General features: G+C 32.8%; 1 protein-coding gene across 3 annotated transcripts in view; it reads right to left on the bottom strand.

Annotated features, from left to right (window-relative positions):
* Positions 1-23,871, bottom strand: part of LOC126778596 (sperm surface protein Sp17) — a 179,317-nt gene that overhangs the window by 119,644 nt on the left and 35,802 nt on the right. For all 3 annotated transcript variants that reach the window (XR_007670159.1, XM_050502280.1, XM_050502281.1), the window contains exon 2: positions 18,728-18,921. Coding sequence is in view for 2 of the 3 variants with exons in the window: in XM_050502280.1 (XP_050358237.1) it covers positions 18,728-18,809 (82 nt within the window). In the remaining variant the exon portion in view is untranslated. The remainder of the gene's footprint in view (positions 1-18,727; positions 18,922-23,871) is intronic.

Below are 23,871 nucleotides of genomic sequence, written 5' to 3'. Positions count from 1 at the left end.
GAAAATAATACCAAGGAAAATTGATCACCAATTAAGGGCGACGTCACTAAAGATGTTTTAGTTAGCAGTTTGTTGTTATTGTAAAGGATTATCTGTGATGGGGCTTCTTTGTATGTTTTTATTTAATCTCTACAGACTAAGACCATTGACTTAATTGCATTGTATCTGTGTATCATCTATTGGCGCTTTGGGTGTAATCGTAAATCGCATCGTGTTGTACTTTTGACAGAATAATTGTTAATTTAAAATTAATTCGTGCAAGTAGAATTGTGAAAATCAAAATATAACACTATATATGCGCTTTTCCATGTTGTATGCCTCTCTTTTTCTTAAATAAAAATTAAAAGTAACACAGTCTAAAAATATCCCACTGTCGGGCCAAAGCTTCCTCTCCTTTTTGAAGAGAATGTCTTGAGCTTGCTCAACCATGCTGCTCCAATGCGGACACGAAGAAGAAATTAATATAAACACAGCACATGAAATTTCATTACTTCTTATCCGAGCTAGAACAGGAAATCATCATCGTTATAAGATTCTGTCTTAAAGATCTTGATTAAGATCTTGTCTTCTAACTGAGTTATCATGGCTACACATGAAATAAATTTATTTTCTCTTTTACTTGACATTTAAAAGGCGTTTAGGCCATCTATGAAAGGACCACTTAGATGGCCTCAATGGGTTTTGACACACGATTTATTAGATTCCCAATTCTGTCACTTATCAATTCCCTTATCCGTGCTTCTTAGAGATGTTAACAAGATCTATTATTTTATGTTCGTAAAGGTTCTTTGGACGCCATTAGTAGTAGCCTGTTAATGTCCCACTGCTGGGCTAAGGCCTCCTCTCCCTTTTTGAGGAGAAGGCTTGGAGCTTATTCCACCACGCTGCTCCAATGCGGGTTGGTGGAATACACATGTGGCAAAATGTCAATGAAATCAAACACATGCAGGTTTCCTCACGATGTTTACCTTCACCGTCAAGCACGAGATGAATTATAAACACAAACGTTACATTACAATATTAGGTTGAAATATGCAACGTATATATCGCTTCTGATGGGTTATTTTATTATTAAAACTTTCATAAATAATTTCTTTTATTCTTAACTCTTGTATGTTAAAATAATAATGAGATTAATTACACAATTAATTGTATAATTCAAAGATAATAAATAGGCCACGTTTCTTTAATTCTGAGATATGAACAATTTGGTTCGAAATCGGAACGAAATCACCGGTTTAACCGATAATATATTTTTGACTATAATAAATCGTCTCTCGAATAAATATGATTAGTGTCATTTTTCACGCACGGTATTATAGACTTAATAATAAAAAAAAATTAAAAACACTATCATGCTGAATTTTCCTTAAAAATATTTACAACCATGTCTTATGGTATTATTTTACTTCATTATTTTTCAACCAGAACAGTCCAGAAGTGGTTCAGGTCAATATATTTTTTTTAAATAATTCTCAGTGGCCCGCAATCTGAAAAAATGACCTGAGCAATTTTGATTCAATTCTGAGCTAGTCTTCATTGAGAATGGCCGCCGTGGCCAAAATCGTCTAAAAGACAGACATCATACTCATTTACTTTCAAAAGGCAATATAATGTCAATTTTTTTTCAAAAAAATTGCCTCAAATTTACCACTGACAAAGTATTTACCACTGTCCGCCATCTTTTTTTTACCGACCAATAGTCTTAGGCTTGACGATAATAATGTATATATGAAGAGGTCGAAGTTGGAGCGCAAAAAAAACACTCAGGTATGAAGGAACTCAGGTCATATATGGCAATAAATTATTAATCTTACATATATATATATATATATAACCAGGACTGGTAATATCCTAGTTTATTTTTGAACGGAGGATTGATACTGAAATTAATGTATAAAACATAACGTTTTCAGAAATCTTGTTTGAATTAATTATAACATTTAGTCGCTTTAATAATTTTTTTATAGAATAGGAAGGTGGACGAGCATATGAGCCACCTGATGGTAAGGGGTCACCAACGCCCATAGACATTGGCATTCTAAGAAATGTTAACCATCGCTTACTTCACCAATGCACCACCAACCTTGGGAACTATGATGTTATGGCCCTTGTGCCTGTAATTACACTGGCTCACTCACCCTTCAAACCGGAACACAACAATACCAAGTACTGCTGTTATGCGGTAGAATATCTGATGAGTGGGTGGTACCCACTCAGATGAGCTTGCACAAAGCTCTACCACCAGTCATAATAAATAAAAAACAAAATGTTTAAGTAATACGATTAAATGTTTAAATGAATGTTCCAGTATAGCACTTAAAGGTTACATGGAAACAACTACGTTTATAGAATCACGCTACCCCTAACAACATCGAGAATAGTCTCCACCCTTGGCAGGTGTAATATAAATATAATTTTAACCCTCTGGTTAATTATTTCTAACCTAATTAATCTCGGCCCACATCTGAACGTGTCCTGCCTTTGTTTTAATTAAAAAAGTATATAAATGTGTGTTATGCTATTCTCTCGAAAAGAAATTTTTCGATTTTAATTATACATTTTTTGATGTTTTTTTATAAATTTCGAACTGTTTCAAAATATACATTTTTTTTCAATTTAAATGATTAATAAAAAAAATCCTTTATATTTTAATAAAATTTTTCTTAATGTCGATAAATATAACAAAAAATATTTCGATATCTAGAATGTGTTCGAAATTTAAATTTACATCACATTTAAAAGACTTACCCGGGAAAAATCGCTCCTCGACTATCTTCAAATATTTCCTGAATAAATCCACTTTAACTTTTTAAAGTACCCGCGTTTTGCCACCGTCTTGGGTGGCGTTGTCGTAATAGTTGGTACGTCTTTACTGCACGGAGATCGCGGCGACTATGACGTACGCCGCGCGGGAAAAGGGTAGCATATACGATAGCTCACTCACTAGTAAAAAAGCCTTTATAGGAAGATGTGCCTTAAGGCGAATAAATTAAGTACGATGTTCCTATTTCTTATTATACGTTTATTATAGGTGTATCGTGTAATTGCTGGACTGAATAGGTCATCAAAGTATAATAGTCTTTATGAGATGTTATTAAGGATTACAATGGCGTGGGTGTATTTTTCTTTGTGCTGCGGACCAGGAAGATATTTTATTTGCATATAGTATTTTCATCTTTATTCACAATGTGCTTAGTGATGGAATTCTATGTAGGTTTTCGTTGTACTTTGGACACCAGGTACAAGTGTATTTTGTGTGACAAACTGGCCTTTGTTATCCAAGTAATAAGGCTTAAAATTGTTTATATGTTCCAAGGTACATTGCGGAGGCGATATATGAACAGCAAGTGACACAAGTTGATAAATGAAGGAAGTATTTCTTTTGTAATTTATCTGTAATATCCATCTTATTTATTTATTTATATTTGAATTTATTTTGTTACATGTTTTTGATACATTGAATACAAACATTTTAAATTATATTTTTCAAAATAAGTTGAGCATGAAAAATTGTTTGTTTGTTGAAACATTAATTTGTATGAAAATTTTGAGCTATAGAAATTATTACTTAGCAATCCTGAATTATGACGCAAGTAAAGCTTTAGTTACTTTTACTTTACATTTGTTATGGGTGTATATTTCATTGAACTAAAAAAAATAATATTATTTTACCCTCTGATGTGTAACGCGGTATAATTTAACGTTCAGTCATGATGAGTTGCTTCACATTGAAATGTAATATATATTTTTAATCTATATATTCTACTGATGTAAATTTGCGCAAGCTAATAGAGACACGGTTAAAGAGCTTTGATGTATTCCATTATTAAGTAATTATACGTATTTATTTTTTGGGACCGTGGTATAAATCTATTAAAGCGATACTTGTCTCGGTGTTCATTGCGTCTGACTGACTCGATACAAGTTAGTCGTGATCCATTATCGTGATCATTTAAATAAATAAATGCTAAGATGGCCCAATTGTTTGAGCAATTTGACGTGGGAGCTTCGCGTTTCTTGTTTCAGACCACCTATGGAGAACGGCAGCTGGGATAGCCTCACGCTGTCTTACGTATCAGTAAGGTGTGCGGGGAGACGAGATCACCTTTCACCCCCTCTGACAAGCAACGAGCGGAAAACAACAGAACATTGCAGGAATTTCTATTGGTAAGAATCCCACAGAACTGAAAACCTGTCTATGGTACCCATCTATAAGTATCACCATGAAAAAGGGAAAGTAGGATATTAGTAGGGTGTTATTTCTTTATATAATTGTTCCTTTATCTACAGATTGCCTGGGACGGGTAGCTGGTTTAGTGATATGGCAGTTTCTAGATGTACTATCGGATATGTATTATCGGATAATTGCCATTATTGAGTATATAGAATGCGTGGATTTTAATCAATGATTGCGGGTTCAAACCCAGGCAAGTCCCGCTGAATTTTCATGTGCTTAATTTGTGTTTATAGTTCATATCATGAGCAGCATTGCAGGAGAACATCGTAAGGAAACCTGCATGAATAACTACCATGTTAACATTAAATATCTTTGTATTTGTCTCAAAATTGCGCGTTATCGATAGATAAATATAACAATAGATGTATTAATTTAGTTAACTTAATAAATATGTTAATTACATTATAATGTTAAATATATTAAATAAACTCAAATATACAATAACGTTACATATAAATTTATAAACTATGTGCATTAGATAATATTAATAAAACACAAATTTGACTCATCCGTCATTCAATATAAAAGAGTGGGAACAAGTGTAGAAGTTCAGATGTTCCCTGGCAAGCGGCGATTGTTACTAAGGTATAATTTTTTTATTGTGTAATATTATTGTATGGCTGTTATATTGTCTTACTATAGTGCGATTATATTGTGTGAGGGTAATCTGTATAATATGAAAATAGACAAATATACGGCTCAATGAATTATTATTTATTCTCCTAATACAAGGATGATCCTCATAATCTCTATAGTAATAAATCCAAGCAATAATTAGCTAACAATTAAGTATTGATTTAACCTTTCATATATCAATATTATTTATATATTATTACATAGAAATAATAAATAATATTCTGGTACATTATACACACACGGCCATCAGATCCCAAACTAAGCAGAGCTTGTACTTTGGAAACCTGACAATTGATATACTACTTTTCTTATGTAAATACATACTTATATAGATAATTACACCTAGACTCAGGACGAACAAACACGCGCATATACAATCAACAACTATAAGTTATTATCCAAATAATAAACATATCACACAAACTTGACGGCAGGGGTGTAGGATCGTATTAAAGAAAAGGGATCGTGATCGCTGGTTGTAAAACGCCAGTAAATTTATAATGTTTTCGTTAAACTGATTAGGAAGCGCCAATTGTTTAACATATCTGGGTAACTTTATAATATTTACCTGAGCATAAAACAGATTAACAAAACATTAACGCATAATGAGTAAAGGATCTTCTTGATTTCGAATATTGCGGTCAATCTCATGAGAGATAATATAGTGCGCAAGTGTGTGCGCAGCACAGATGCATTCACTATTCCTTTCATAATCCGATGGGACGGCAATCCGACAAAACCGAAAATAGTATAAAGACTATGTTGATGAAGGCTATGTTTTTCTTTGAGAAAAATTATAACTACTGATTTTCTTGCTGATCTTCTTAAATTTCCTAAGTAATGTTATTGAATTTGCACTTGTAACATAAATATAATAGTCCATCATGAATAAATTGGAATACTTCGATTGAATTATAAAGGAGTAAAAATTATGACGGCAGAAGGGATTAGCGTTTAAAGTACTTATCGACCTGCTTTAATCGCTGTTTCGCTTAATTAGGTTAATGATATTCCCTTACATTATATTTTGTAGGTTAAAACAGCTAATGTTTTATTTAAAAAATAAAATGACAACGCGTTATTTGGCAGCGGGTTTAAGGCCACTCTGTCTTGATAAAAAGAAGGATTTGAAACTTTTTATACTTTAATATGACTCTGAATATTTTTCGACAGGCGACGTGTGAAACCCTCACGATTCTTTCATCCACCGTTAAGTATGAAACCGCAAATAAAAGATAAAAGGGGCAAAATTGAATGATGACACATATAGAAAACTGAAAATATATAAAAACAGAATACAAATTTTGAATAAAGAATGTTTTAAGATATGATAAAAAAGGTTGGAGAGAACATTCGGTTATAATCTACCCGTTTCTATTCATTGATCTCTCTATCTTGATTGGTTCATTTTATTCCAATAATTAAAAAATAAATAAGTGGTTATATTACAAGACTAAGCCTGTTTTAATCTTGGGTCAAATAGGTCCAATACATGTTATTGGATTTTTCGGTAAGTCATTCTCAAGAGTCAGAAAGATGGCAGTGATGCCAGACTCCTGAGCTTTAAAATACTTTAGCTGTTGGCTCTGTGCCCGATCGCTTCCCGGTCAAATCGATTATATATCGGATATAATCAATATCTATCGAATGGATAACTTTCATAGATTTTAAATATTTTTTATTATTTCTATTTTATGACCATGAATATATCAAGGAAGAAGAAATACCACTATCACTAAGAATTGAATAAAAATATAACATTCTACTGGTGGTAAGACTTGGTGCAAGCTCGTCTGGGTAGGTACCACCCACTCATCAGATATTCTACCGCAAAAGAGCAGTACTTGGTATTGTTGTGTTCCGGTTTGAAGGACCGGACATCTTAGTTCCCAAGGTTGGTGGCGCATTGGTGATGTAAGCGATGGTTAACATTTCTTACAAAGCTAATGTCTATGGGCGTTGGTGACCACTTACCATCAGGTGGCCCATATGCTTGTCTGCCTTCCTATTCTATATAATATAAGCCTAAACATTTCATTTAAACGTTCATTCAATTGTTTTCCCGTAATTAATATTATATAGAAACTATTCACTATCAACAATACTAATCCGATTGATGTGATAGCATATTATGATAGCTTAAGGTATGATGAAAGAAACCTTATACTTTTACATTCTATATTTGTATTTTTGTAACTCAAAAGATACACAATTACACACTCCTACACAATAAAAGATTATAATCTGAACACATTCAGATTACCCTTAATATTAAAGAAAAGCCTTAGAGGGATTTGTAACGTAACCGCATTTGGTTTTAAGCATACACCCACACAAGTATTATAAATTGGTAAGTTTTATATTACCATATTGTTTATACTCGTATTATAAAAGCGAAAGTTACTCTGTATCTGTTAAGCTAACCTGTTGAACCGAATTTGGTAAAATTTGGTATAGAGCAAGATTGAACCCCATTAACAAGTAAATTCACAATAGTTTAATAGCATGTGCGTAGGGATGTGAGATTAGCAGATTCGATCCTGTCTGTATTATTCTGGGCTACCATTATAATAAGCTTCTATTAAAAAAGACAAAAATAGAAATATTCGTAAATCCATTAAAACAAGTTTAAAAAAAATATTTACACTATATTTACTACACTTCAACTACTAGTTCGATTTAGAATTGCAGACGAATATTTAAATCATTTATTCGTTCGCCATTGTCACCATTTGTACTCTGATCACTGATCTTTAAAGTTATATTAATTTAATAATATAAATAGTAGAGTAGGGTGTAAGAAAGAATCGTTCTATCTCATAACCTACGTAATACAGACTATTCAATATATCTAGAATATTTTAGGATGAAAACAAGCGTTCATTATAAATTATAATTAGTCATTTCGACAAGATTCTAATGTAGTACTACGATGCTACGGAACTATCTACGTCGTAGCATTGTGCTACGAACAATTCCAAATTACGTAGTCCACGTTGATCAAATTTACATTGCACTATGAATACTGGTTTTAGAAAAGGTTTTGTTAATATTACAGTAAGAATACCTATGCTTTATTATACATGTAATAATTTATTCTCGGCATCTACTTTCCGAGCCGGTGGTAAATTTACATTTGATTCAACATACTGTTACATGTCGATTCAAAAGTGCTTTTTTGAGCTTACTTGAAAAAATAATATTTGAACTATATATAATTGATGACAAAGAAATAAAAACTATTACGAGGATATATGAAGAAGAAAATATCATGTCGGCAAAACAACTGACACGAGAACAACTCATTCAATAATAATAATAGACAAACGTTATGAATTTAGATGATTTGTTATATTATGCGAAAGTTGCCTTACGTGTCCACCTATAGTAATAACCTACGATGACAAATTATATTACATAAAGATAAGTAATGAAACTCTATTGTTTTTGTTTATTTCACTTTTAAAATCCATCAATTTCAATACATCACATCTGCACACACGCAATAACAAACATAACGCGAGTGAAATCAATACACGAACCATTACTTTGTTATTAAACGGACAGTATTATAATCATTGTTATTTTAAAACAAAACATTTTTATTCAATCTATTTATGAATTCACTTAACCACTAAATAACTTTAAGTCTCCACTCAATAAATGGTACAGATATATGTAAAACATATTTACGTCGGAATTGTTTCCTTATACGTTACAATATGAACTCAGCGCTTAAACCGTTTAGTTCTGCGCTCTTCAACTTAAGAAGTTTTACTTTAAGGACTAGTGTTAAGTATGTATAGTTTTAGATAGTGTTGAGGTGCAACTTGATAACCATAACTATTTGTTATGGCTATCTCGCTAGTCTAGATTATAAGACAGCAATCCTCGTTATTAAAAAGTTTTATCGAGAATTTCTCAATAGCAGACTGAGCTGTTACTTTTTTTTATTAAATAAAAAAGTACCAGCTGAGTATTAGCTTAAAAGTGCCTGGCAAGCTTTTGCCACGATTTTAAGTATCTGATTTCTAATATTATTTCGAAGAAAATATAAGATAGATTCAAGATAGGTAAAGTAGGAAAGATGGGAAAGCGTAACAATCTAACGTTCGTATTTATAATATTATAGTCATACTAATTTAAGCCCACTTGTGAGGTGGAACATGTTAGGTACCTTATATTGTTTTCAGTACCCGTGACTATGTTTATTCAAAATTTCATGACAACTCGCTTTCGCATTTATAAAAGAGTTATTACTAATAAATACTTATAAATTCCTTTTCATAGCAGAAATTGCTTTCTATAATTCACGCAAAAGTTCAAGAGAATTTAATTGCAAGCACTCGAAGAGTTACGGAAGCCATCGTAATTCTTGGCGGGTTCGCACTATTGCATCTCAATCACTTGAAAGTGGCAAGTACGTTTTAGTACCGATCGTGAGCGCTGTACTGTATCCGGTTTAGTGCTTTGGAAAAATGTTCCAGTGTTGAAAAAAATTGAAACCATTCTCGACTAATGGACTTAATCTTTATGAACATTTCTTTTTCTCAAACATACGTTAATACATAATTACGAAAATATATATTGTGTTATATATATATTATATACTGGTGGTAGAGCTTTGTGCAAGCTCGTCTGGGTAGGTACCATTTACTCATCAGATATTCTACCGCAAAACAGCAGTACTTGGTATTGTTGTGTTCCGGTTTAAAGGGTGAGTGAGCCAGTGTAATTACAGACACAAGGGACATAACATCTTAGTTCCCAAGGTTGGTGGCGCATTGGTGATGTAAGCGATGGTTAACATTTCTTACAATGCCAATGTCTTAGGGCGTTTGGTGACCACTTACCATCAGGTGGTCCATATGCTCGTCCACCTTCCTATTCTATATATATATATGCTAAAAAATACGTGATATCAATTAAATGCTAGATAAAATTATTATTATCGTTATGATCCGCAAACGTTTAGTGGGTAAAACATGTGAATCGTAGCCCACGATTCATTCACGATTGCGGGTTCAAGCCCATTTTCATGGGCTTAATGTGTGGTTATTTTGAAAAAGAAAGACTAGTTACCAACTGAGTTTCTTGTCGGTTCTCTTCGATAGAACGTGTTCAATGTTGTTTACACCTGTAATGATTTATTCACCTAGATTTAATACCCTGTATCTAATGCTAAGTGAATGTGTTAGTGATAAGTCGATGGTGTAACTATTTCCAATAAATAAATAAATAAATAAATAGAAGCTACATTACGAAACTGCGTTTAAAATCTTTACATTTAATTCAATATTGTTACATGACGAATCAATAGAGCCTTTATGAGCCTTCTTGAATAAATAATTATGTGATTGAATGATTAATATGCCAAATGAGCCCCCTAAAGGTGAGCGGTCACCGCCACCCATCATATATTAGCGCGTAAAAAATATTGACCATAAATCTTATCGAGCTCGATGGTGAAGGAAACCTGCATTTGCTAGAGGAAATCCTGTCCAAAACTTTGTCCAGCTGTTGGACATAACAAGCGGTAACTTTTGTTATTGTTTATATAAATGAGGATTTGTATTGAGTTTTTTTCATGATATCATTTTCGTACGTTGTGAGCAATTTTATCTCGCAAATGCTAAGCATCAAATTAGACTTTCTATTCGAACTATACTCATATGAAAGTTATACGCTTATTTGAGAAGTTAGAAGTTAATCCGAAACGCAGATACAGAGAAAACTTTTCTCTTTGTAATATTAATTCTAGTTAATATGCACGCTAGGCATATGAAGCGTTACTTAACTCGTAATACCTATCTTACGTGCTTCGCGTCCCAGTTTCGATCCAGGGCAACATAATAACCATATTTACGAGTAAATAAAGACATTAACGCTGTCTGGATGTTTGTTGTATTTTCACGACTAAACGACTAAACTATCTATACAAAATTACGATTAAATTTTACTTAAAAATATTTATAACACTCTGGAATAAAGTTTTCACATTCGAAAGGGCATTAAACGAGAAAGGTTTATATTATATAAGAGCATTTAATAATATATATGCAAAAAAAAATATGGGCGAATAGTTCAATTAGCGAATGTTGTATCTCATTAATTAAAAAATACCCGGGATAAAATCCTTATTTTACCCATACGAATTCGGAACGGGCAGCTAGTATGAAAATTAAGCAACATATCCCAAAGCAATAGCCTGTTAATGGACCAGTGCAAGACAAAGGCATATTGTAAACGAATATACTAATAGTATATTCAGCTCCTATTATCCAGCTCCTAGCATTAACTGTCAGTATTATTAGCGTATTTAGTAAAAACTAGGTAAGTTATCACTTAAAATATGAGTTCATCATATATATATCAAAAAATAATTTTAATAATATACAGTAACAGTAACAGCCTGTTAATGTCCCACTGCTGGGCTAAGCCCTCCTCTCCCTTTTGAGGAGAAGGTTTGGAGCTTATTCCACCACGCTGCTCCAATGCGGGTTATTAGAATACACATGTGGCAGGATTTCAATAAAATTAGACACATGCCGGTTTCCTCACGACGTTTTCCTTCACCGTCAAGCACGAGATGAATTATAAACACAAATTAAGCACATGAAAATTCAGTGGTGCTTGCCCGGGTTTGAACCCACGATCATCGGTTAAGATTCACGCGTTCGAACACTGGGCCATCTTGGCTTTTTATATTATATTATTTAATAATATAAGACTAAATAAAATCATAACTCACTGTCGTCGTTCATATGTACATATTATATACATTCTTCTAGCCTTGATTTGGCCTAAAATATAACACAACTAAAATGGCGCCGCCAGGGTCGCATTTAGGGATCCGGGGCCACAGTTAGAGGCTTCTACGAGAGAACTATAGCACGTACAATAGAAATTTAAAAAAAAACACAACTTTTTGAAAAGTATGCAACTTTAATATGATATGTAAATATAAGAAAATACGAGTTTAATTATTTCTACACAATTGTGACTGTCGAAATAATTTAATTTGTTCGCAACAAATAAAACGCACTAATTAAATAATTTGTGTATATAATTTGGAATATGAATGGGAAGCCTTTATTGCCCTTCAGACCTTTAAATCGTTTCTGGTTCAATCCATTGACTCCTCTCATCCCTATTCTGTATATTTATTTTCATCAAACCCTATTCAAAAACGTACAAGTACAACAGATAAAATATAAATAACCCAATAACTTTTCCGTAAAATGCAAAATATAAAAAAGCATCTTAATATTTAAATTAAGAATGAGAAAAGAAATACGCTTTAATTATTAAAAATAATAAATAACATACAAAGAAGTAGACGTACTAATTAAAAATCGGCCTCAAAATATCTCACAAGAATGAAAGTGTCATTCATTGTTCCAGTTCTTCAGGGTGACCTCAGTAAAGGGAACATGACGAGTACTGCCTCGCATGAGATCGCGAGGTGCCCTGAAAAATAGAAAATCTCCGATGCTTCAATTTTCAACGCTTGGAGGATTTACTAATCGTACAAAATAGAAAGAAATATATATTTAAATAATTAAATTGTTATATTTTTTTTTCCTTCGCCTATCTGATTTTTTACTTGAATTAAAAAAAAAATGGCGGGCTTGAAAAAATGGCGGGTTTCGAGACCGGAAGGATAATCGACTTTCTGGTTGAAATTATAAGCGTAGATTTGTGGGTACTCTATGTATCTTTAGAATAACTAATTGTAACGAGAAATAAACCTTACGTATAATAAACGTTGTTTAGCGACTGTTCAGTCAAACACAGATTTCGCTCTTCTATTTTTTTTTTCTATTTATTATTCAGAGGTACTTGAACACCTATAGTAACAGCCTGTGAATGTACCACTGCTGGGCTAAAGGCTTCCTCTCCCTTTTTGAGAAGAAGGTTTGGAGCTTATTCCACCACGCTGCTCCAGTGCGGGTGGGTAGAATACACATTTGGCAGAATTTCAGTGAAATTATACACATGCAGATTTCCTCACGATGTTTTCCGTCACCGTAAAGCACGAGATGAATTATAATCACAAATTAAGCACATAAAAATTCAGTGGTGCTTGCCCGGGTTTGAACCTACGATCATCGATTAAGATTCACGCGTACTTACCACTGGGCCATCTCGGCTTGAATCCTGTCATTATTGACTTTAAAAAGAAAAATCAGCATTGTTTAGTAAATCATCCGCTATGCACCGTTTATTAGGAAGGCCGAAAGTATATATGTATATCGTCACCCTGGTACTTCCTTGGAGAGGTTATTCGTTCATTATAAGATGTTGTTTTATATATATATATATATATATATATATATATATATATATATATATATTTTTATATTTAACAAAGTTTTACTCATTATGTATCTAACTAATAATATGAAAAATTGTTTTGTCATTCCTAACAATACTATTAAGACACATGAACATGCCATACGAAGTAAAAGTGTATTTGAGTACAACTTCTTTTTGATTTATTGATCGATTATACACCCTTTAAACACAAACTGATCGGGATGGTTGGCGTTCTATGGGGGAGGCTTTCGTCCAGCAGTGGACGGCAAAAGGCTGAAAAAAAAAAAAAAACATTAACTGACGTATTGAAATAAAATAAAATCTAAAATAGTAGATTAGTAACAGCACCATCTGTCGGCAACTTTAGAAACTACTTTGTTTCACAACAGAAAAGATGAGTCAGGCAAAGTTTCCTAACATAACTACTAGATGGCGTTAAACACGAAAAAGAGAATAGACGTTTTGTCTTGTATCACGTGAGGTACGTGATGCCAGTAGATGGCACTGTAATATATATTTTATTAGCTTCCGTGGCGTCATCCATTGGTGCGAGAATCACGTGTTAGGCAGTCTATGTGTTAAGTGAGGGTATAAGCTATCCCTATCGAATTTCATCGAAATATATCAAACTGTTTTTGCATAAATGAAAAGTATTGAAACTTTCACATTAACAATATTAATTATTCTGTTTAAATTATTAAATATTTATTTCAATTGTTTCAGCAGCCAGTCAATGGATGATTAAATATAATTAAATATTATCAGTCCATGGGAATAAATGTAGATTATCCCTTAAGCCTTAAATTTCCTTGGCTGATGTCTAGCTTCCGGGCAAATATTTCTTCTTATTTATCCACAAATTCACCCTCTTAAGGGGTGAATATATAAAAACGCTATAAATTTTACTCATACAACAGACGCCTAAAGACGAATATCCATATTTATGATCTCTATCCCATTTTCATTTCCTTAAGGAATAAATGCTTACCTTTAAAGTGCATTGTCATCGAAATTAAACCAAGATAATTATAAAAATTCAGATCTGTAAGACAAGTCGAAGCGGATCTAATTCATTATTCAAGTTGATTTGCATTTTTCAAAATTATTGTATATAATTATTACATGTACTTTTTAATTGTAATTTTTATTACCACCAATTCAATAAAATATATTAAATTTAAAGCTGTTGAGTAGATGAATAATAATTAAGTATTGAAAACAAATTAAGCGCTTAATCTGTAAATATAATAGTGTTTCTTACTAAGCAGGAAGTTTTCGACTTACTCCGCTAGATACATGTAGTGATTATTCATGTTTCAAACTTCCGAAACACCCCCTGAGGGAGTCTTAAGCTAAACAATTCCATTTTCAAATTTCCTAAACATAAAATAGTAATATATTGACGATGACGTCTTTCACGGCGGCCAATCTCATATGAGATAATATAACTACGCAGGGCATATTATAGTCAACAGTTACAAGTGTAATTCCCTCTCTCTCATCATTTGATGGGACAGCAATCCCACACGACCGCAAAAATTAAGGTACAGGAATAATGGCTTTACGTGTTTCCCGAGGCACTGTACTGACTCCAGGCTCCAACTGAGACTCTTCAACAAAAAACTAGTAATTATTTATCGGGATTAGGATTTCAACTCAGGACCTCGGAATTTATGGCCTTATATGTAGCCACTAGAACATCAAAGCAGAACAAAATAATACATTAAACGTATAATAGAATAATAATTTTCACAATTCCAGAGCGATCAAGTTTACAAATATTTCTCTTCGTCAAAAGGCCGAAAGGGTTTGGTCCGCAATCTTATATTAATATTCATGTATTCCGACCACTGCGCAATCACAGCTTATTGTAGTACTTTAAACAAAAGATAAACGTTAATAATGATCGTAATTTAAAACACAAACCGTTATAATATGATACATCAGATTTAATTCGGGATTCATTAAGAGAGTTAATTTTCGTATTATACTTCAGTTTCTTTAACACTTTCACAAATAAATGCTTTTAAATATGTAAATATCCTTAGGAACTTCTTAAAGCTTTAAGTAAATCCGTAAATTATATAAGTTGTGTACTTAATCTGACTTAGATAAGCCTCTGACTGAGACTGGTAGAGACTGGTAGACGTTTTCACGAAAAACAACTTACCCAAGGTAAGTTACTTTGCAAAGTTAACTATGAACACAATTACATATTTTACTTATTATAGTTAAGTAATTTGACAATATAAGCATTTACGATGATGATGTAAGGTAAGGTAAAATAACAAAACGGTTTATAAATGTCCCACAACTGGGCTAATTCCTCCTACCTCCGAAAAAACATTTATTCCACGATGCTCCAATAGGGTAATGAATGCACATGCAGGTTTCCTAACGATGTTTTTTTTCGTCGCTGGGCAAAATATAAATTTGTTGAATTATAAACTCGAATTAAGCACGTGAAAATTCAGTACGCTTGCCTGTGTTTGAACCCAGAATCATCGATTAAGATTCAAGCGTTTCAGTCACTGGACCATCTCGCTATGAATAATGTATTATGATGCACAAGTATGTGCTAAGACCCAAGTGCACTAATTTTTCTCCCCTTTTTTTTAATTATATGAGCTAGCGCTTGACTGTTATCACACCTGATGGGAAGTGATAATACAGTCCTAAAGTGGAGGGTTATTTCCTAGAAGATGCCTATTCACTCTTGACTTGAAGTTACCCATATTGTAGGTGTTGGGGAAAACGGAAGTCAGGAAGGTATTTCACCTTAGCGGTGCGTATCAGAAATGAGGAAGCAAATTGCAAAACAGGATCGTCCAACGCATGTGAGTGCCAAGGCACTCACGTGAATTGATGAGTAAACAACAAATCTTACGCTTAATCTCACCCTCTAAAAGTTTATAAGTAAGGCAGAAAGTGTGTATACCGTCACAGTGGTGTTTTCTTAGAGGTTATGCGTTCATTACACTTTTGTAAGATGTTGCTTTATATAATATCAGGTGGAGTAGTCATAAGCCTTCCCGGCAAATATAAAAAAAATTAAATCTGTTAATATGTTTTAAAGGATTAGTAAGCTGAAGTGGCAATGGGCTGGACACATATGTCGCAGAACCGCATCCGCTAGAGTAGACGTGTTCTGGAGTGGAGACCACGCCTTAGCAAACGTAGCGTAGGACGCCCTCCAGCTAGGTGGAGTGACGATATACGCAATGTGGCTGGCAGCGGATGGAACTTGAGACCTGAAATTCGAGCTCAGTGGCGTGCCATTGGGGAGTCTATGTCCAGCTAAGGACGACAAAAGGATGATGATGATGATGATAATAATATGTTTTACATTTACTGCCATACGAAGCAAAAGTGTATTTGAGTCCAACTTATTTTTGATTTATTGATCGATTTTACACGCTTCAAACGGACGTAAAGAAATAAAATAAAACCTAAAATAGGATTCTGATGACAGTACCAAAAAATAATTAACTGGCTATAATTTTCTATCTTATATTTAATATCTTTGACCTTTAAGTGAACAAGTATTTGAAAATCTTTTTTATATATTTCTATTAATAAATAATCTAAATTCTAAGCATTTGAATTTCTATTTAAAAATCATAATATAATAAGGCAACGTCTTCTAGGACATCTAAGGTCACAGACGGCTTTGATTAGTCTGTTCATTGCCGCGATGAATCCGATAGGGAAAAGTTCAATATAAAATATTAATTTTTTTTTTTTATATAAAGGGATATTCTCAAGGAATATCTCCCGCATGGGCGTATAATGCTATTACTTTTACCTGTCGAAGCACTTTTATATTTCTTGAAATAAAAAATATTTGACATCAAAATGTGTGTAAATGTTTTTCATCAAATATGTTTTTTTAAGCTTTTAATTTAGTTCTATGTATTAGTACTTAACAAAAGTTATATGGGAGTGCCTTTACTTAATTTTGATTTTGAAACTCAATTATGAAACTAATTACTTCTACACACGTTCTCCGAGAGGATTTCTGATATAGAAATTACCCCAAAAATTGACTTCATAGAAACAGAAATGTAGAATTGCAATTTGTGAATTATGTTTTGTAATTATAAAAGCCGAGATGGCCTAGTGGTAAGAACGCGTGAATCTTAACCGATGATCGTGGGTTCAAACCCGGGCAAGCACCACTGAATTTTCATGTGCTTAATTTGTGTTTATAATTCATCTCGTGCTTAACGGTGAAGGAAAACATCGTGAGGAAACCTGCATGTGTCTAATTTCATTGAAATTCTGCCACATGTGTATTCTACCAACCCGCATTGGAGCAGCGTGGTGGAATAAGCTCCAAACCTTCTCCTCAAAAGGAAGAGGAGGCCTTAGCCCAGCAGTGGGACATTAACAGGCTGTTACTGTACTGTACTGTAATTATAATATAAGTTTCTGTCTATGGTTTCGCCCGCGTGTGAGGGGGCAGGTGTTGGATACCATATGTCCATTTCAGTGCCCTTGACGTGTAAGCACAATTCCATGATGATTGATTGAACAGTTAAACCGTGAAAGCGTTAAAAACACAGAAATTCACTTCCATATTTATAATATTCGTTTAATTTCGATTCTAATTGTTGATAAAACTTACATCGAGTAAATCACATTTCTATTTTAGATTAGAAATATAACTGTAATTTTGTAAAATTTTTATCTTAAAGTTTTTTTTTGTTTTTTTTTTTCGACTTTCCGACAGTAGATAACGTATCTAACTCGTAAATAATACATAGCGATAATGAGGTCAGATAAAAAAAGTACTTCATACAATTTCCAATCAAAATTGATGCAAAAACGTGACTTAACTTAAACACTCCATCCCTTCTAAAAGATTCCAATGTATTACGAAAGTTAAAGTATATAATTTGACAAAGAAACTTTTATACAGAATATGTATTGTTCGGGTACTTTGTCAAATTAATAGCTGATATCGCACTTAATATGTATAGGTTTTTAAATGTTTGTCTAAATAAATGAGTACAATAGTTACCTAATACCGTAATATTAAGTAATGATTATATTACCAATATTGTTTGAACTGTAATTTGTGTTTATAATTCATCCCTTGTTTGTGATGGAATACATCGTGAGCTTGCTTGAGTCGGATGGAATTTGGATGTAGTGGATGAGCGTAGCGAGTCAAACTCCAATCCGGAGTAGGAGTAATAGTAGCTTAATAGTACATAGGGTAGTGGAATGGATTTTGCTTTAGCTTGTGTTAGCATTATTTTCATAGCTTTAAAAAATACATATTATACTAGTTTTGAATTTGTATGCAAAATTTCATGATCGATTGAGTAATTAAGACGCATTTATAATATTAAGTAAAGATTCATTACAATTTTATTATCATTTTTAATTTTTATATCATTGCTCGTTAAACGTTTTTAATTTATTTAATTTTGTTGTTTTAAAACATTATATATAGCGAAAGGAACTTCATTCCAACCATACACATGATACTTTTCCTTTTATTATACGTCTATAATCTACACATACCTGTATTTGTGTTTTCTTGATTTTCCTGAGAGTCTTTCTCTTCTTTTGTTGACTTAGCATCTGAACTCGTATTGCAACCCATTTTGACACTTATTGACTAACTTAATCACGATTTATAACACAGCACTTCCGTATAACTGCTCGTCACTTAGAACTATAACATAATTGGCTTTAAGGAACGATTTCGCGTATACCTGAAACAAAAAGAAACATATTACATATATATTTAGTATATGAAAAAGTGTAACAACGAGTTTTTCAATCATTTCGTTTCCATACATATTGTTAAACTCAACGCTACGACCAACTCGTATATAATTTAGAATAACCTAATATTTATTGAAGTTAATTTGATTATAAATTTTGTTTTATTGTTATTTAACTTCGTGATATGATTTTTACAACTACCGACATTATAATGATTTAACTTTTGTATAAAAAGCCATGTATTTACAATGAACGATGATAATTATTGTTGAACTTGAACAGGGTGGTTACTCTGCCTCTTTAATGAATATTATTTAAAACAACACAACACTTCTTTCGCTATCCTGACTCACCTTCTGTTTCAATATATTAAAATAACTCTCAGTCCCCACTTCATATGGGAAAAGTTAAGTAAAAAGTAAAGTTACAGCCTGTGAATGTCCTACTGCTGGGCTAAAGGCTTCCTCTCCCTTTTTTTGAGGAGAAGGTTTGGAGCTTATTCCACCAAGCTGCTCCAGTGCGGGTTGGTGGAATACACATGTGACAGAAATTCAGTGAAATTCGACACATGCAGGTTTCCTCACAATTTCATGTGCTTAAATTGTGATTATAATTCATCTCGTGCTTTACGGTGAAGGAAAACATCGTATATGGGTACATTTACATAATAATCTTAGCGGGTGCTTAAGTTTTAAAATAAATAAACCTAAATGTATTTCACAAATTACAGCTTCCTAGAATCAGTCATTTTTGTTGTGCGTTTATAGTCTGTCAGTGTTAGAGCGCCTGAACATTAATTGAAGGAACAAGCAGCGCTCTTGTGTACCGTCAACTTACTTATAAGTACCATTCACCGTCACCGTTTGATGATGATTAGCATTTTTACCGGCAACGAGTTAATACACGTTTTTAAGTTTATCCAAATTCGCCTGTTTTATTTCGTCGAGCCATTTATCCCGTATAGTCAGGATTAACAATTTTGTAAGTATATATATCCAAGTGACTAAGATATATCCCAGCGGTTATGATTTGTACGATATTTATTCTTATTTTTTAATTCTTTGTTATTCAAGACATCACTGCAAATATTTCTTAAGTAACTGAATAAGAATATGACTCGGATAATTATCAATTACGAAACTAAAACAATTAAAGATTGTAGTGTGAAGATTTGTAGTGGAGACCCTCGATGAGAAAAACAACACAAATGTCCGCGTTGTACGGTTTATTTTAGTAACGTAAACACACACGGTTACAATTACAAGTAAGCGAACAAACCTCTATATACGACGCCAGCAAACTACCCCACCAGATGGAAGTAGCAGTTAGCAATCGTAGCTAGAAAGGATCACTTAGAAGCATTCAATTTATGTCCCAGCAGGCTATGTGTGGAAGTACTATTATGCAGATGCTATTCGTTAGCGCGATTCAAAATACAACTAGCTCCATCTAGTGACAAAACGATTAACTAATCTACTAGAAACTATTGATGCGTTTGAAATGACGCTAGATACTTTGTTACAAGATTACATTGTCGAATACCTACTACTACTATTGACAACGAAACATTTTTTTTTTATCATTTAATCTACAAAACTGGCTACTATAATACAATCAACAATAACATTAAATGTATGTTACCGAAATATTTAGAAGACTTCTCAATGTGCACATTACATGCATATATGAATATATTAAAATTACTTGATAACTACAGCGTAACCTTTGAACAAACTTTGAAACAGAAATTTTACAAAAACGATCACTTACTAAATAAATATAAATCAATTATTATTAACAATTATTACTAGATATAGGAATTACAATAGAGATAGCTTTGATACGCAGTTTGTCCTATTATAACTCAAAGCCTATTTATTATGATTTTCAGATTTGAAAATAGAATGTAAAAGGAAAAATTGTTTACGCGTCAGAAACTTTTTTTTAACACTTTCTTGTGGAGGCCATATCTGTAACCCCAAATGCCCTTTGCTAAATCCCCTTGGTTACTTCTGTTACATGTTTAGTATGTCTTTTGATGAATATATCACAGGAAACGTTCACGTCCTACCCACTATGCAACCACACCACCACAAAGCAATCGCGTCCAGATCATTTTAAATAAGAAATGCTATAAAGGTATAATCAAATGAGTTAGTGCGTGTTATCTTAGATCAGATATTTGTCTTTCCAAATCAGTAATAATAATAATAATAATAATAATAATATCCTGGGACATTTTTTCACACACGGCCATCTGATCCCAAATTAAGCTCGTACAAAGCTTGTGCTATGGAAACCAGACAACTGATACTACATATACTACTTTTCTTTTGTAAATACATACTTATATAGATAATTACACCCAGACTCAGGACAAACAGACATGTTTATGCACACATATGTCTGTCCTGGGTGGAAATCGAACCCACAACCTTCGGCGTGAAAAGGCAAGTATCTATCAACCACGCCAACCGGCTCGTCAAAGTGGTGGGTTGTTGACCATCAATAAGCAAATAGTTAATGTAATATGAAAATATTTACTTGGTGTTATGGCTTTGTGTAAACCCGTCGTAAAGGTATTTAGTATTTTTACGTTCCGGCTTGAAGGGTGAGTGAGCCAGTGTTACTACAGACACGAGTGACATAACATCTTAGTTCCTAAGTTTGGTGATCCATTGTAAAGGATAGTTAATATTTATTATAGTGCCGATGGCTATGGGTGATCATTTACCATCAGGTGGCCCGTTTGCTGGTCTCCTTACCAATTTTATTTTAAAAAAGAAATGTTTAAATATTTAAAAAACATTTTTGCCTTTGATATTTATTTTGATACTATTTGAACTACATAATCGGTTATCAACCCATGGAGTCATTGCCCGTTGCAACAGACGGTCTATTGTATACATATTTTACGTGTATTCAATATGCATTCAGAGGGGTCGGTAAGGGCACCAGACAATACGATATTAATCTCTAATTGAGAGCGAAGGGCGCGTTAAATTTTGGGGAGGGTTGCTGGGGTGGTTTGATCGGAGGATGCAATTTGTAAGCTTGGAGGTTGCTTTACTTTTTCTCTAGTTTAATAGGACGTATAACCTAACCAAAATTTTAAAAATCCGAATTGATATATCGAAATTGTAAATGACGCGAATAACATAACTGTGTTTTGAATAATATATATAATCTTAATTTCTACTTTCTGCCACTTACTACAGTGACTATATACTATTGAAAACCTTCGTAGCATCGACAGCATGTCTTACAGTAATTTTCTTGCAATTTTATTTTCACATTTTAAAGTCCTCAAAATTTAAGTTATCTTTTTAGTAAATTTTTGTGTTGTGTGTTGTGTGTATACGGTAATTGTCAATGTACGTGTCATTTTTTATAGATATCAGGCGTAAAGCCACTAAATTAACGAACTCTCCGAGACTACCACCTAACTTAGGGTTTCTATTAAAATTTTCTTATCAGAACCCCTACAATTATTATAACTGATAAAAGTCTAACGTAGACCTCACGATCTGCAACTAACGATACTCTACAAACTAGCTACTATACTACTTATTAATGCTACTCGCTCGAATGAGTAATTTTCATGTGCTTAATTTGTGATTATAATTCATCTCGTGGTTTACCTGCATGTGTCTAATTACACTGAAATTCTGCCACATGTATATGTATATCCACAAACCAGCATTGGAGCTGGTGGAATAAGCTTCTCGTCAAAAAGTGAGAGCCCTTAGCCCAGCAGTGGAACAGGCTGTTACTACTACTCAAATGTGTCTTGAGCGCTAACTTAAATGTATATACAAACTATTTTTAAGCGGCGTTGTAACACAGATAAATAATAAAAAAATATTCTATTTCAACAACATATTCAAAGTACATAATATTTATTGTTAGAAATTTTGGTCACGTATTGGACGGCTTAAAACTTTGTCAATTAAAAACCGTTTCCCGTAAAGTGACTAAACTGAACAACTCAAAACTAACTGCTTTACACATTTGCGTAATGAAAAAGTTTACGTTGAGTTTGAAAAAGACTGAAGATATGAACGCATATGTGTATTTCACGTAGCACTACTAGTTTTGAAAAGCTTTGCTTTCATTTTTTTCTTTGTTGTACTTCAGATATATTGTACATTCATTTTTTTTTAATATTAAATATGGTCTAGTTCTATAATCCATTACAGGTTTACATAGCATTGCGTTTGTCCGGTTTAAATAGGAAATAAATAGAAATTTTAAGATTAATTAAATTTAAATTATTACAAAAATAAATTAAACAATAAAAAAATAGAATAATATAAAATATATATACCATTAATATTTAATTTGTATAAGTTAAATATATTTTTTTTTTCTTAAAACTAGCAAGGGTATCATTCATTGAAGTTTAAGTACAATAATAGTTTAATGGTTGAGTTATACAGTTTATTAACCCTTCGTATGCCGCATCACACACCATGAGAAATGCTGTATCTGCCGCCGCTTTATCGGGTGAAAGAGAAAGAACATACCTAAGAAAGAGATAGATTTTTTCTGTCTCTTTCATAGGTCGCACGCTATGATTTGGTATAGCCAGGCGTAAACTTTATTTGGACAATATTATCGAAAGTTTTTGTATACTCTTTTTTATTACTAGCTCTCATATCCTTTTAAAATATTTGTTGAATAAAAGTCTCACTGTTGTACTCATTTATTATGATTGTTCTTACTTTTTTACAACACAATTTTAATTACGTTAATTGTATTAGATTTAACACCAAGTGAAAATACCATAGAACCACAATCTATATTTTACGAATAGGGTTAATGACGTAAAAAAATATTGTATGGGATTATGTTATCGCAGACTGGAATTTTTTTTCGGATTATTCTCGACTATGAACGTATAATTGTTAAAAATCCTTCTATATATATATAAAACA

The sequence above is a fragment of the Nymphalis io genome, chromosome 26, assembly GCF_905147045.1.
Source record: "Nymphalis io chromosome 26, ilAglIoxx1.1, whole genome shotgun sequence".
Lineage (NCBI taxonomy): Eukaryota > Metazoa > Arthropoda > Insecta > Lepidoptera > Nymphalidae > Nymphalis > Nymphalis io.
Note: the sequence above shows the minus strand (reverse complement) of the source record. Positions and strands in the feature narration are given on the sequence as shown.